Source organism: Mercenaria mercenaria, chromosome 2, assembly GCF_021730395.1.
Source record: "Mercenaria mercenaria strain notata chromosome 2, MADL_Memer_1, whole genome shotgun sequence".
In the NCBI taxonomy this organism is placed as follows: Eukaryota; Metazoa; Mollusca; class Bivalvia; order Venerida; family Veneridae; genus Mercenaria; species Mercenaria mercenaria.
Window position 1 is genome coordinate 111,034,762 of NC_069362.1, and position 15,030 is coordinate 111,049,791.

The 15,030-nt window shown below is 36.0% G+C and overlaps 1 protein-coding gene across 3 annotated transcripts; it reads left to right on the plus strand.

The window, feature by feature from the left end:
* Positions 1-14,961, plus strand: LOC123564910 (uncharacterized). Of its 3 annotated transcripts, XM_053537553.1 has the most exons (6): positions 1-708; positions 3,691-3,849; positions 4,474-4,854; positions 5,597-5,687; positions 8,235-9,886; positions 14,845-14,961. In XM_053537553.1, the coding sequence occupies exons 1-6, from the start codon at positions 145-147 to the stop codon at positions 14,944-14,946; spliced, it is 2,949 nt and encodes a 982-aa protein (XP_053393528.1). In that variant the 5' UTR covers positions 1-144; the 3' UTR covers positions 14,947-14,961. The 3 variants fall into 3 exon arrangements, with proteins under 3 accessions (XP_053393528.1, XP_045214769.2, XP_053393527.1); XM_045358834.2 differs by lacking the exon at positions 14,845-14,961 and having other exon boundaries at positions 8,235-13,643; XM_053537552.1 differs by lacking the exons at positions 1-708; positions 3,691-3,849; positions 4,474-4,854; positions 5,597-5,687; positions 14,845-14,961 and adding an exon at positions 5,706-6,531 and having other exon boundaries at positions 8,235-13,657.
* Positions 14,962-15,030: the final 69 nt, after the last annotated feature.

Sequence of the window (15,030 nt, forward strand, 5' to 3'; positions counted from 1 at the left end):
TGACTCACTGGCGAAGAGTAGACTAACGCAAAGAACACTTTTATAATTTTTGAAAAAAATAAAATAACAAGAATGTTTGCGACTTTATGGAAATTACAAGACATCGACCCAGGTTGATTCTTTATACATGGACAACGTTTTATTATGGGGTCTACACATGAACAACATTTGCGAAATCCGCGTTACAGAGACTGGGTAAAAGCGGGTCTTGCTTTAAAATATCTTAAAGATGGAATACAGGAATTCGTAAATGATGAGGTCAAGGATCAACAAAGGTTTATATTGGAGGAAATCCGAGAAGAAATTGGAAACTCTGACGCCACCTGTAACGAATGTCCGATTGACATATTGCTTCCAGCTCATCCACGCGGCAGCTGTGGACTAGGACCCCGGTGTTTTTGTCATAAAACACAACAAAGGCGAAGACCTTGTCCGAATGATGTCTGTGGCAGAATATTTGATAGAATCGTACAGCAACACATGCATGGTAGACCGTCCTGGGGAAACACGGACTCTACAAAATGGTGCACGAGTCACTGGGAGATTGCAAAGTGTTTTCTAGACGGTGGAGGATATGAAGATAAAGTTAGCGCTGCCAACACCGACTGCAAGGGTCTTCTTAGTGTGGTAACAAACAACATGTTTATACAGAAAAGCGTTGATGCACCGATTGACAAAATCGAACCAAAAACTGACGTTTTCTCTAAGGTAATAAAATATAATGATAACCTACGTATTCTTTTTCAGTAAGATTTTCATAGATAATTACTTTTTGCATTAATAGCATCACAATAATAGTCCCAGCCATTTGATGATAAAGGGTCGGAGTTATAATTTTTGAATGGTCGTTGGAGGGACTGTCAGAAGCATAAAATAAGCTCAATGAGTAAGGCTTAAAATTTCAATCACTGTCTTTTTTTCTGTTGTAACACTTTAAAGGCCCATAACTGGCGAAGGCCTTGTTATGACGAGAACTTAACAGAATGAAGGCGCTGCATTTACATTTTACTTCCTTTTATTGTGTTCTTGTTTACTTTTGTTTTCCAACTCGAAAGTTCAAAAAAAGAAAAACACCTAAAAACAAATAAAGGTAGTGGACAAACATATGGAAAGAAGTGGCGGACTGATTGTAGAAGTAGCCCACCTGCTCTACGGATCATGGAGTTGTTGGTTTCGATATTCTCCGTGGCGATTTGATAATGACGTTGTGTCTGAAGTAATTTTGTATTCAACATCTGATTGATGTGGGAAGCTATTCATGGACAAGGGGAACAAATTAGTACTGGTACAGAATCCTGGCACACTTATTTCATTACATGACTGAAATACTAGCTGCTGAACGCGGCCCTAAACCCAAAACATTTGTTTGTTAAAGTACTCAAAAAGTAACTCATTGCAAATCCGGAAGTTTACTTTAAGACTGGATTTGGGTTGACAAGACTACAAAAAAAACAAAAACAAAAAACACATACGTTTAACAAAAACAAACAATATCAACATAAATATATCTAAAAAAATCCGTATTCTTTATTGAAATGAAAAATTGATACAGAGCCACGTATTATCTCACCTTCATATCTACAAAGCTATATATTTTTCTCGTCAGAATCAGATTTTCCCCCATTTTTCTTGGGCTTATTCCTTTTTCATAAAAAAAACAATATTATTGTTGTTTTATGTCGAAAAAAGAACATATTATTCTAGTTAGAAACAAAATAATCTTGTACCGGAATGATTGAAATACATATTTACATTGTTCCATTATCCAAATATTGTATTTTACTTGGGTGAGTAAAAGTAATGTCGCTGCATCTTCCACAGAAATATATTATTTGAGTCGGAATTTTTAGGTAAATTTAGTAACAAAAATACGTAAAAATACCTGGGTATTATTAATTGGGCGTATACGGTTTCATCGGTTTTAAAATCGCGCTCAATTAAAAGGAAGAAGAAAACAAAGAAAATAAACCTTGATGAAAATACTGGATTTTTTTTGTATCATTTTATATAATATTGGTAATACCTGATACACGCACTGCTAGTTCTAAAACACTTTCATTTAACGCTATTTTCAACGCTGGACTGAATAGGGAGAGCAATGGTCTACGGATCGGCTGGGCTGTGGGTTCGATTCCGTGACCGAGTGGTTATGGTCGCCGACTTCAAATCACTTGCCCCTTATCGATGTGGATTCGAGCCTTACTCGAGGCGCTGAATTCTTCACGTGAGGAAGTCATCAAGCAAGCTTACGGAGGGTCGGTGGTTTTACCCAAGTGCCCGCTCGAGATGAAATAACGCACGGAGGGGCACCTTGGGTCTTCCTCCACCATCAAACCTTTTAGTCGCCATATGACCTATAATTTGTCGGTGCGACGTTAAACCCAGCAAAATAAACTTAAGACATTGTGTCTGAAATCATTTGCCCTCCACCTATGATTCATTTGAAGAAGTTACATAACTGAAAGATTGTTGAAAATCGGCGCTAAACCCAAAACAAACATACAATCTGAAGTGTGTAAGCTCTGGGTATCTCCGCTTTTGGTTTCGAAGCGCAAAGAATGGAGCACTGTGCTTCCGTTTCGGTTTTAGAAATACTTGTCACATTTTAATGTAATAAAATGCTTCAGCATGTTTCCAGTAAGTGCTTGTACGAAATGCTACTTTCTAATCATTTATATTTAAACTTTTAAAATATATTGGAAAATGAAACCGTTAGGAGTCGAGATCCTGGGAAGGCAATCTGACAATTTAAATCAGCACGAGACACCTATTTGGAGTAACAGTTGAATATGAGCACACTTAAATACATGCAATTGTTTTTATACGCCTGTCTCTGGCTGGCTGCGGGCAGGCGGTCGGCGTCTAAAAGCATGCCCGCTCTCTAAGTCAAACATGTGCAGTTTTCTTCCAATCTCCACTAAACTTGATGGCAATTTTTGTGGCTATAACATTTCGGCCAAGTTCGATAACCAGTCAAATCGCCCCAGGCACTCATGGATTCTGGCCCTTGAATTACTCGAAATCTGCGAATTTACCCTTGTCCGCCCTCTAAGTCAAACAGTTTTCATCCTGTCTTCACCAAACTTGATGCCAATGTTTATGGCCATAATATCTGGGCCGTGTTGTATAACCAGCCAAATCGCCGCAAGCACTTTTGGATTATAGCCTTTGAATTACTCAAAAACTCGCGCGTCCGAGGGCATGTCCGCTCCCTAAGTCAAACATTTTTTATCTCATCTCCACCAATCTTGCTAAAACGCCCCAGGCACTCGTGGATTATGGCCCTTGATTTAGTCGAAATCTGCCTGCGAATTTAGCCTTGTCCGCCCTCTAAGTCAAAGAGTATTCATCCAATCTTCACTTAACTTGACAATGTTTGTGGGCATAATATCTCGGCCAAGCTCGATGACCAGCTAATTCGGTCACGGCACTTTTGGATTATGGCCCTTGAATTACTCGAAATCTGCGAGTTTAGTCTTGTCCGCTCACTAAGTCGATCAGTTTTCACCCGATTTTCACCAAACTTGCTGACAATATTTGTAAGCATAATATCTCGGCCAAATTCTATAACCACCCAAATCGCCTCAGGCACTCTTGAATTATGGCCCTTGAATTAGGCCAAGTTTGATGACAGGCGTATTTTGTGACAGTCTGGCACTCTTGTTTTTAATAAATCATGTCTCTTTACAGACCAAGGAGGCTAGGAACGAGATCCTTCACCTTGCATCGCTCGAGCTCCCAGACGGAAAGCTAGATGACTATGTTGATGTTATGATACAGTTGCTTGGAGACAAAGGAAAGCTACACGAACATGAACAAGCAAAACAAGCAATATCTGCACTTAAACAAGTATACTTCATATTTTTATTTTACACCAAAATACCGGTTTAATTCTTAAAATTCATGTTATATATACACAAACTAATCTTTCTTTCGAAAATTATCATTTATCAGATTCTACATGTGTTTTTTTTCTATGATTTATCAAAATATTTGAGCGAATATATCTGGTATTTTTACATCAAAAGTATCAGTTCAACTATATTTTTCACTGGTAAGAAATTATAAAAAAGAGAAATTTAGTCAAAACATGAAATAAAAAGAAAACTTGTTTGTTTTATATGTTGCAAGATAAAAATATCACCATTATCTTAACTTACATTCATGGCTATCACCTCCTTAAAGTGGGGTCAGGGTGTGTCACCCTGGGAAATTTTGAAATTACAATTTATAGGCGGTGGCCTCTGGTGCATTTATGGCTCTAAAATTTGAGAAAATAGTATTCTTTTGCCGAAATAGCTGGGTAGTTGGGTGCAACTTTGATGCCTATAACTTAAGTCACCTCTCAACCAAATCAAACTTGGGGAGAGGGTACGTTACAGAAATAATTTACAATGGTTCGCGTCGCAGAACTATGAACCTTTAATGGATGAGAATGTGGTTATGATGGTTTTAATAAACACTGCATTTCAGTTGAAAGAAAAAAATCTGAATATTAGCACTGAAGACGAATGGGAAATTCGTGAATCGGCTTTAAAAGCAATTCAAGAGAAGAAACAAGACGCCCTTGATGAAATAGACGAGAAACAAAGAGAAATGTTTGAGAAACTTCAGATCGGACAACTTCAAGACACCCTTAGTGAACTTTCTAAAACAACTGAAGAAGCAACACAGTCGTTGTCAAATCGACAGGAATCGTTGTCAAACCGACAGGAATCGTTGTCAAATCGACAGGAATCGTTGTCAACCCGACAGGAATCCTTAGAACAAAGGCAGGCACTGTTAGAGAAAACAGTTGAACAGATACAGGAGTTGCAGTCAGAGTCATCAAAGCAAATTGGTGATTTGCACCAGGTATACTTAGATTTTTTAATACAATAAAGCAACTGAAATATTTTGCTGTTAATTTGGATGTTGAAACAATGTTATTTGAATTTTCAATCTATCATTAACTACTAAACAGCAAGTCGTCCTCACAGGTATAACTTGTTTCTTGTTTGAAATTCTTTTATTCTTATTCAAATGATATATTGTCGAGCAGTTCAAATTGGTCATGCAGTTCAAACCACTTTATCACATTAAACGGCTTTGTGAGATGGAAGAGGGTGTCATTGCCTGGAATATTTTATTTTAAATTTAATGACAATGAAATTACTTAGGACATCATGCATAGTATTGGCATCATTGGCTTACAGAAGGTTAACTAATTGGTAGTACAACTAAGTGAACTTCATTCACCATCTAAACCAGAGTTTGCAGGTACAATGTATATTTCTTGCAGGCATTGTCAGACCTGAAAACTAGGTACAATGTATAATTCTTGCAGGCATTGTCAGACTTGAAAACTAGGTACAATGTACATTTCTTGTAGGCATTGTCAGACTTGAAAACTAGGTACAATGTACATTTCTTGCAGGCATTGTCAGACTTGAAAACTAGGTACAATGTACAATTCTTGCAGGCATTGCCAGACTTGAAAACTAGGTACAATGTATATTTCTTGCAGGCATTGTCAGACTTGAAAACTAGGTACAATGTACATTTCTTGCAGGCATTGTCAGACTTGAAAACTAGGTACAATGTATATTTCTTGCAGGCATTGTCAGACTTGAAAACAAGACTAAATTCATCTGACGAAGTGGAGTTGCTTCATAAAAAGAAGCTTGCCTACCTTAAGCGAAAGAAAGGTGAAGTAATAGTTTTCTTTCATATTTGCAAACCGGTAGTTTCCCATACATACCCAACAGGAAAGATAGTACTCAATATACTAACTTGCTTCCCTATTAAGTGTAAAACATTTTTATGTTTCTGATTGATTAGTTTTATTCCAAAGATGTGGTGCTTAAGAATATACATATCATTAAATTAGATACACTTTGTAATTTTAACCCAAATTTCAACTGTTTAATAAAATTTTAATTAAACACTAAATTACTAAATTTCAGAATTTTTGAAATTAGAGGTGTAAGTAAAGACGGCTTTGCATGTATAGGTGCTATATACACACAGGACACGTTTAAGAACCAAACCAATTTATCCCCAAAGAGCAAGGCTAAGTTATTCTGACAGGCCTGTATCTAAAATTATTTCTCTCTGTGATCAGGGTGTTTAGCTCACTCTGTCCCTCCGATCAGATCACGGCGTCCTGTGTGGCTACTCTTGTATGTGAGCCTCTTTGAATGTGTTTATCGTAAAAGGATGATATGATACAATATAATATAATGAATATGTAATAATATATAGACCTCTTAATTTTAAAACTCATCAGCAAAGTTCATTGTCTGACATACACTCACCACGATACCATGCTACTTAAAACTAATAAAAGTCATAAAAAGATCACTAGTAAAACTCTTTTTACATTTGCAGAGCTTTGTGAAAATGAACACAAGCTTTTTTTTTTAATTTACCAGAGCTTGATTAGTTTTGCATGTATTGTGGAAACTGAAGTTGACTTACTAAAGTATGAACATCTTTTCAGTATGGGAAGCAAGGAAAACCCCATACATACTGTTTCCACTACTGACTCTGGTATTTGAAATTTCAATAATCAGCTTTTTTTACATTTTGACATAATACTTCTGATCTTACCCCTTTCGAACAATAGGGATTCATTGTTTTGCTCATGTTGGTTTGTCCGTCAGTTGGTACACAATTTAAATTGAAAACAACAGTAAGGTTTGGGCTACAGTTGTCGAACTTTCCAGAATGATTGCCTTTTGTCAGCAGATGTCCCTGTTGTTTTGGGGGTCAGTAGATCACACTAACCTCGCTGTTTAAGATGGTTTCCAATCAATAACTGGAGAACGCTAGGACCCACAGGTGTCAGACTTCATAGAAGCATTGCCTGGTGTCAAACAAAATGTGACTCTGGGAACAAGGTCATGGTGGCCTTGGAAATGAAAACAGTTTCCAATCAGTATCTGGAGCATTCTGTGTGTGTGTGTGTTCGGGTTTAACGTCTTTCTCAACAATTTTTCAGTCATATGAACGACGGTGTCTACTTGTAGCAGTGAGCACAATGCCCAACTTTATAGTGCTGCCTCACTGGAATATCACGCCGTAGACACATGACATGATACCCCACCCAGTCACATTATACTGACACCGGGCTGACCAGTCCTAGTACTATCCTCTTAATGCTGAGCGCCAAGCTACTAGTACCATTTTTTACGTCTTTGGTATGACGCGGCCAGGGATCGAACCCAAGACCTCCCGCACTCGAAGCGGACGCTCTACCACTAGGCTACCGAGGCGGTGAACTGGAGCATTCTATGGGCCAAAGTTTTTAAGTTGACCGTCATTGTTTGGGGATAAAAAAAGTCGAAGTTCAGTTAGTTTGAGGCTGAAAATGGTTTCTGATTACTTAGGCTTACAGTAATCAAACATTTTACCATGAAGGCCTTTGGTAAGTGATAAAAGGGCCAGTAAGTCAAAGATGAATTTCATGGTGATGTTTGGGCTTACAGTTGTCAAACTTCAAGGGATGACTGCATGTAATAACTTTATGACTTATCAATAAAGGGTTCAGTAGGCATAAAATGTTAAGGTAACTGTGATCAGTGTCATATTGACCTTGAGACAGAAAAGGGCTGTACAGTGTTTTAGCATATAGCTGTCAATTTTCAAAGTTTCAAAGTATAGGAGCACTGTTGCTTTGGGGGTGAGAATGTCGATGGTCAAGATCACAGTGACTGAGACTTAAAACAATTTCAGATTAGTAGCTGGAGAATGCTTAGTCTGACAAGGTCAAACTTGATATAATTGATTGCCTGTCATCAATAGATGACTGCTGTCAATAAGGGGTCAGTAGGTCAAAGGTCAAGGTCACAGTGAGCTTAGAATTTAAATGGATTATGAGTTTCAACAGAATGTAGGAAATATGGCCATTTCAAAACCACTTATCCTGGAGATTGCTAGCCAGAACCTCAAATTTCCTCTGAAAGCACAGAACTGGTTTTTCTCTGCCATAAACTCATCAATAATTCAATAAGCTGAATCGTTTTCTTACTTCAGATTAATTACTACATGTATGCATAAATCTATGTTTATACCTAGCACATTTCGTATACAATGTTGATTGTTGAGGTATATCTGGTTCTAAAAATGTGTATAAACTACTATAATAGTTAATAAAATCATTTCTCCTTCATTTTCTATATACATTTACATTAAATCATACAAAAAGTTGAAAAACATTTTTATTACAGTCTTGTATACTGTTTCTGTTACAGACTTAAAAGACGAGCTGAGCTGTTTGTATTCCAAACACTTGTCAACAATACCCGTACCTCCACTGCTAAAGAAACTTGATCTAAGAGTGGACGACTTTTACATGGAATTGGAAATTTGCGAAGATCAAGAGTACGAAAGCAAAAGTAACAAGGACTCAAAACAAGCTGGCAAGAACATTGTTAGAAACTACAAAGATATTTTCTACAAAGAAAAAAAGAGAGTAGAAAATATCTATGTTTTAGGAGATGCTGGGGTAGGGAAGTCAACCTGGTGTTTGAAACTGATAGATACTTGGCTTAAAGCTAATAAGCCAGAAGGAAAATCAACAAATGAGACAAGTCTGAATGAAAAATTGATGCTTCAGTTTGAAGTTGTTTTGTTTGTTTCTTTAAGACATGCCTCAAAGGAAATGGATCTAATTGATATGATTCGTAACCAGATATTTCTTCAAACACCTGATTTACTTGTTGATACACAGGAAGTTTTAAAAGCAGAGCCTGAAAAATGTCTTGTTATTATTGATGGTCTTGATGAGTGGAATCCGCCTGATGAGCAGATGTCATCACCTTTAGGCCAGGATCCTTCATTTCCAGGCCGGAAAGACATGAACCACTGCACTGTCCTTACCACTACTAGACCTTGGAAGTTGGATGAAATCAGGTCTAGCTGTTCATTTATTGACAGAGCTGTTGCAATAAGAGGTTTCATAAACAGGGACATTAGTGACTTTGCTGGAAAGGTTATCAAAAAGCTCAATCAAAAAACATCTACTGAAATTGCTTCCAATGAAAGACATATAGAAAATATAAAAGACTTCGAAATGGAAGTACAAAAGCGGTTTCACACAAGATATTATTTTCCAGATTTGATGAAAATACCTTTTATTGTGATATTCATGGTTCTCAAGTGGTTTAAAGATGGCTCATTGGAAAGTACAATGGCTGGTAACTATTCCTCTTTGTTAGAAAATATGCTTGAACACGAGGAAGGCTATCGAAATTTACAACCAAGATATGGACAGAAACGTAAATATGATGGCAGACTCTCCTGTGTACCATATTTAGAAGAGGCAAAGGCTGAATGGTCAAAAGAACTTGACACACTTCCAGACTGCATAAAGAAACATCCTATTTGTAGACAATACAGTGGCCTTATACTGAAGCTCTCTAGAATTGCATTTGAAGGATTATTTGAAAAAAAAGGCAACACGCTCATATTCATTGAGGAGGTGCTTCTTAAAAGCCTTTCTCCAGAAGAACTTGAAGTATCAGTAAAATCTGGGTTATTGTCTAAAACAAATGACATTGGTGGCCCAAGTATTGGAATGTCGAAATTCTCATTTTTACATAAAACAGTACAAGAGTATATGTCTGCTATTTATCTTGTTGCTCATGAAAATGACAATGACAGTAAACCATTTCAGATACTTGAAAAATATTGTATAACGTACCAGAAAATATATGAAATGGAAAATGTGATACTGTTTGTATGTGGACTGAGTACTGGTGTGGCCAAGAAAATACTGAAACATGTCTCCAATGTTGAACATAGCAGAATGTGCTTCAATGAACATGACAGATTTTCACCTGATCCTTTTTGTGACTGGTTAAAAGAGCTTAGAGAAACAGCACCTGGAGTGTCCATGCCAGAGGTACCTGTAAGCTCAATCATTTGTAGTTGGGGGGATCCTGTTAAAGATTTTCTTGATTTTCTGGGGGATCCTGTTAAAGATTTTCTTGATTTTCTTGATAACTTGTGGGAAACAAACACAGATAATATCAAATACATAGACATATGTGCGATATCTGAAATATGTATGAAACCCCCCACTTTCCTGTTTCCAAATCTAACAACACTTAAGCTGCAGAGGATCACACTACAATGTATTTGTACTAGAACAAAATTCCAACTCAAAAGTCTGAGAAATTTGTATTTAAGTGATGTTTCTTCCAAGGAACATACATGTAACTGTAATACTGTTAAGTTTGCACAAGGAGTACTTGATTTTTCAGAGAGCACAAACATTGAAAAAGTTGAAATTAATACAATCTTTTCATGGGAACTGGTCTTCCCTGGAAATAAATTAAAAGAGCTGAAACTTGAGCATCTGAATTCGTGCCATCTCCTAGTACATTCAGGTACTGCTGTTCAGAAAACAGAACATAAAATAAGAAAAGTCAGCTGTTTAGCACTTAGACCAAGTAATTCTACACTCAACTGTGTTTACCAAAGGATCAACTGTATTGACATAAAAGAATGTGTAGACTTTAATCTTCATCTCCACAGTTCCTTCAATTTGGAAGAAGCAGATATCACAGTAGAATCAGCACAAGTTTCCTCTTTACATTGCAAGGGAAAAGAGAGATATAAATGTCAAGTAGAAGTAGTTTCAAATATCCCAATAGAATCTGTATCTTTAGATAGAATAGAAAAAATTCCAAATATACCATGGGAAAAAGTTAAAAGTGTGGTTTTGAAACGATTGCAAACTACAGATATATATATAGACATTCTCGAAAGATTGTACAACTCTGAAAGCCTCCTGTCTTTGCATTGTACAGGGCATACATGTACTAAAAACTTAGTATCAGTATTAGGGAACACACTGGAATCAGCTAGTAACATTGAAACTTTGATGATTACAGGTAACTGTTATAAATTAAACCTTGATAGAATTAAACATCTTAAACATCTTAAACTTCAAGGTAAAAGCATGGGAACTGATATTAGCGGATGCAATAATGTTGAATCTCTCCTGCTGAAAAAATGTCCTCACCAATTCTCGAGAAAAGCATTTTACAATTACTTTGACGAAACACATAGAAAAGTTATTTATTCAGTGTCAAATTATAAAGCAGAGTTTCATACAGAGGCTATTTATTCAGTGTCACGTCTTGTTAATCTGAGATGTCTGAAATGTATGGGATTTACTGAATATGATTTCAGTACGTTAGGGGAATGCTTCCCATTTCTTCCTAATCTTCAGGAGCTTGAACTGTCACATTTTTTGTGGGAAAAGGTTAAGAACCCGTTTATATTTTCTTGCTTAGAAAATATTAAGAATTTGAAAATACTGTCCTTGGTGCGTTTATTTCCGTGTGTAACATTTACAGTAGCAAAGACTTTCCATCAGTTAGAATTAGAGGAAGTAAAAATTATTCACTGTTCAGATGTTTTTAAACGGGAATTTAATACCAGCTTTTTGAAAATAATGCAGTCACTTCAGAGTCAGAAAATGCTAAAAAAGGTGACTGTAGTTGAGGAGGAAACACATTGTTTATCTACCTTCATTTCCGCAATTGAAAAACTGAATCAGATAGAATCTGTAACACTAATAAAAGGGAACAAATATAAAAGTTATAAAGAAAGGACTTTGATGCCTTTCATCAATCTGCATGGATTAACCAAGCTTGAAACACTTGTGTTGGGACGGTTTTACATTGAAGAACAAACCTGGCAAGCATTTGTTAAGAGTATGCCTATTGATGGTCAGCTTCAAACAGTGGAATTTCATGGTGCTGAGATATCACACGAAGAAACAGAGGAATTAATAAAGTCTACTTCAGTATTTGAAAGTCAAGAATGGGAATGCACTGGGCGTTACACCTATAATATTGTTCTCAAAACAAAGAAAAACAATAGGGAGAAGAATAAATTAAAAAAACAGGAAGGCCATGATGGCCCTATATATCGCTCACCAGAGTTGACCTACTGACCTAGTTTTTGACCCCACATGACCAAGAGTTGAACTTGACCTAAAGATCAGCAAGACAAACATTCTGATTAAATTTCATTAAGATTTGGTTACAACTGTGGCCTCTAGAGATTTCACAAGCTTTTCCTTTGATTTGACCAGGTGACCTAGATTTTGACCCCACATGACCTAGATTCAAACTTGACCTAGAAATCATCAAGCAAAACTTTCTGACTAAGTTTCATAAATATTGGACACTACTGTGACCTTTAGAGTGTTCACAAGGTTTTCATTTGATTTGACCAGGTGACCTAGTTTTTTATCCAACTTGACACAGTTTCGAACTTGACCTAGAGATCATCTAGACTAACATTCTGACCAAGTTTTGTAAAGATTGGGTCACAAATGTGGTCTCTGGAGTGTTCACAAGGTTTTCCATTGATCTGAAGTAGTGACCTAGTTTTTGATCAAACATGACCCAGATTCAAACTTGACCTAGAGATCATTAAGACTAACATTCTGACCAAGATTCATAAAGATTGGGTCAAAATGTGGTCTCTAGAGAGTTCACAATGTTTTCCTTTGATCTGACCTACTGACCTAGTTTTTGATCCCACATGACCCAGTTTCGTACTTTATCTAAAGATCATCAAGACTAACATTCTGATCAAGTTTCATAAAGATTTGGTCAAAATGTGGTCTCTAGAGCGTTCACAAGCTTTTCCTTTGATCTGACCTACTGACCTAGTTTTTGACCCCACATGACTCAGTTTCGAACCTGATCTAGGGATCATCAAGACACACATTCTGACCAAGTTTCATAAAGCTTGGGTCAAAAATATGATCTCTAGAGTGTTCACAAGCCTTTTCCTTTGATCTGACCTTCTGACCTAGTTTTTGACCCAACATGACCTAAGAGATCATCAAGACTAATATTCTGACCAAGTTTCATAAAGATTGAGTCACAAATGTGGTCTCAAGTGTTCACAAGCATTTCCTTTGATCTGACGTATGGACCTAGTTTTTGACCAACATGACCCAGTTTCGAACTTGACCTAGAGATCATCAAGACTAACATTCTGACCAAGTTCCATAAAGATTGAGTAAAAAATGTGGTCTCTAGAGTGTTCACATGCTTTTCCTTTGATCTGACCTGGTGACCTAGTTTTTTAACCCACATGACCCAGTTTCAAAGTCGACCTGGAGATCATCAAGAGTAACATTCTGACCAAGTTTCATAAAGATTGGGCCACAAATGTGGTCTCTAGTGTTCACAAGCATTTTCTTTGATCTGACCTACTGACCTAGTTTTTGACCCCATATGACCCAGTTTCGAACTTGACCTAGACATCATCAAGACTAACATTCTGACCAAGTTTCATAAAGATTTGGTCACAAATGTGGCCTCTAGAGTGATCACAAGGCAAATGTTGACGCACAAGGGATGCCGGACAATGGCAGGTCACAATAGCTCACCTTGAGCACTTTGTGCGCTGGTGAGCTAAAAAGTAGTGTACACACAATTGTATACCTTGCTCTAAACACTATGTTTAGTGTTTAACTGTACTAGAAAATATAAATTAATAAATATATATACTAAATTTATATAGCTATATCTGAAATAGAAAATAAAATTCTTTGAGACGATACTGGTTTCTAAGTATTTGTATATGGGAATTATTGTTATTGATGTATTATTTACAACAATAAAATCAAATTGTACATTTATATAATATTTGTTTTATTGTCCTTAAACATTGTTACTAAATATAGAACTTTCTGATACAGCATCGATTGCGGACACAATTAGAAGAGTTCTAGGTATTTATGACAACATTTTGTATGTTAAATTTCGTTTGGAGTTACTCATCCTATTTTCAAGGAAACAATTTTGATAAATGAGTTCCAATAGAAATGTATTTTACCAGAAAAATCTACATAAGGTTAACAGTCCAGTGTAACAAGACTAAAACGCTTTGAAAATCGGCAAGAAGACCGGTATGTCTAAACACCGAACACGAGTCATGTCCGCGGTCCGCGGACATGACTGGTAAATACCGAACATGAGCAATTATTACTTTATTAAAGCAATATATTATGTTTTTGTGATTTAAATTGATTATTTATGCTAAAAAACTAGTGCATACCAAAAATATTTAAAATTCAAGTATACTGCTTTTAATTTATATGAAATAGATGACTGGCGATCTGATTCATGTCCGTGAACAGACTGGTAAATACCAAACATGAGTGATTATTATTCTATTAAAGCAATATATTATGTGTTTTTGGTTTAAAATGATTATAAATATTAAAATAAATGTACATACCAAAAATGTACTACATTCAAGCACATTACAGATTGTTATTTATATAGAATACAATACGGGCAATCTGTTTTATTCCAACGAACATGACTGGTAAATACCAAACATGAGCGATTATCATGTTATTAAAGCAGTGTATTATGTTTTTGTGATTTAAATTGATTATTTATCATAAAATACTAGTGTATACCAAAAGTATTTGTAACTCAAGTGTATTAATGCTTTTAATTAATGTAAAAATGAAAACTTGCGATCTGATTCATGTTCGTGAACAGACTGATAAATACCAAACATGAGCGATTATTACTCTATCAAAGCAATATATTATGTGTTGGTGGTTAAAAATGATTATAAATTCTAAAATACATGTACTCACCAAAAGTACATTATTTTAAGGCTTGTTATTTATATAGAATACAAAACTTGCGATCTGTTTTGTGTTCACGAACATGACTGTTAAATACCGAGCGTGCCTGATTAGTTATTTTATTAAAGCATTATTATATTTTTTGTGGTTTAAATTATTACAAATATCAAAATACATTCAAGTACATTAATATTTTTTTTTTTACACTCGATCCGTTTCAGGCCACAATAAACATGATTGCATTGCCTGGAGATTCGTGTTCGTGGACTGAAATGAAAACACCGAACATGAGTAAGTATGACATCTTTTACAAATTGAAATGAAGGACTTCTCATTTCAAATAATGTTATTGAATAGGGAATTATAATGCGAAGTCCAGTTTTCTATCAAACGAAGATAGTACCGAC

Coding starts and splice junctions, on each gene's coding strand:
- LOC123564910 (XM_045358834.2), top strand. CDS start 145: ATGGGGTCTACACATGAACAACATTTGCGAAATCCGCGTTACAGAGAC. Junction 3,850..4,473: donor CAATATCTGCACTTAAACAA/GTATACTTCATA, acceptor ACTGCATTTCAG/TTGAAAGAAAAAAATCTGAA. Junction 5,688..8,234: donor CTACCTTAAGCGAAAGAAAG/GTGAAGTAATAG, acceptor TTTCTGTTACAG/ACTTAAAAGACGAGCTGAGC.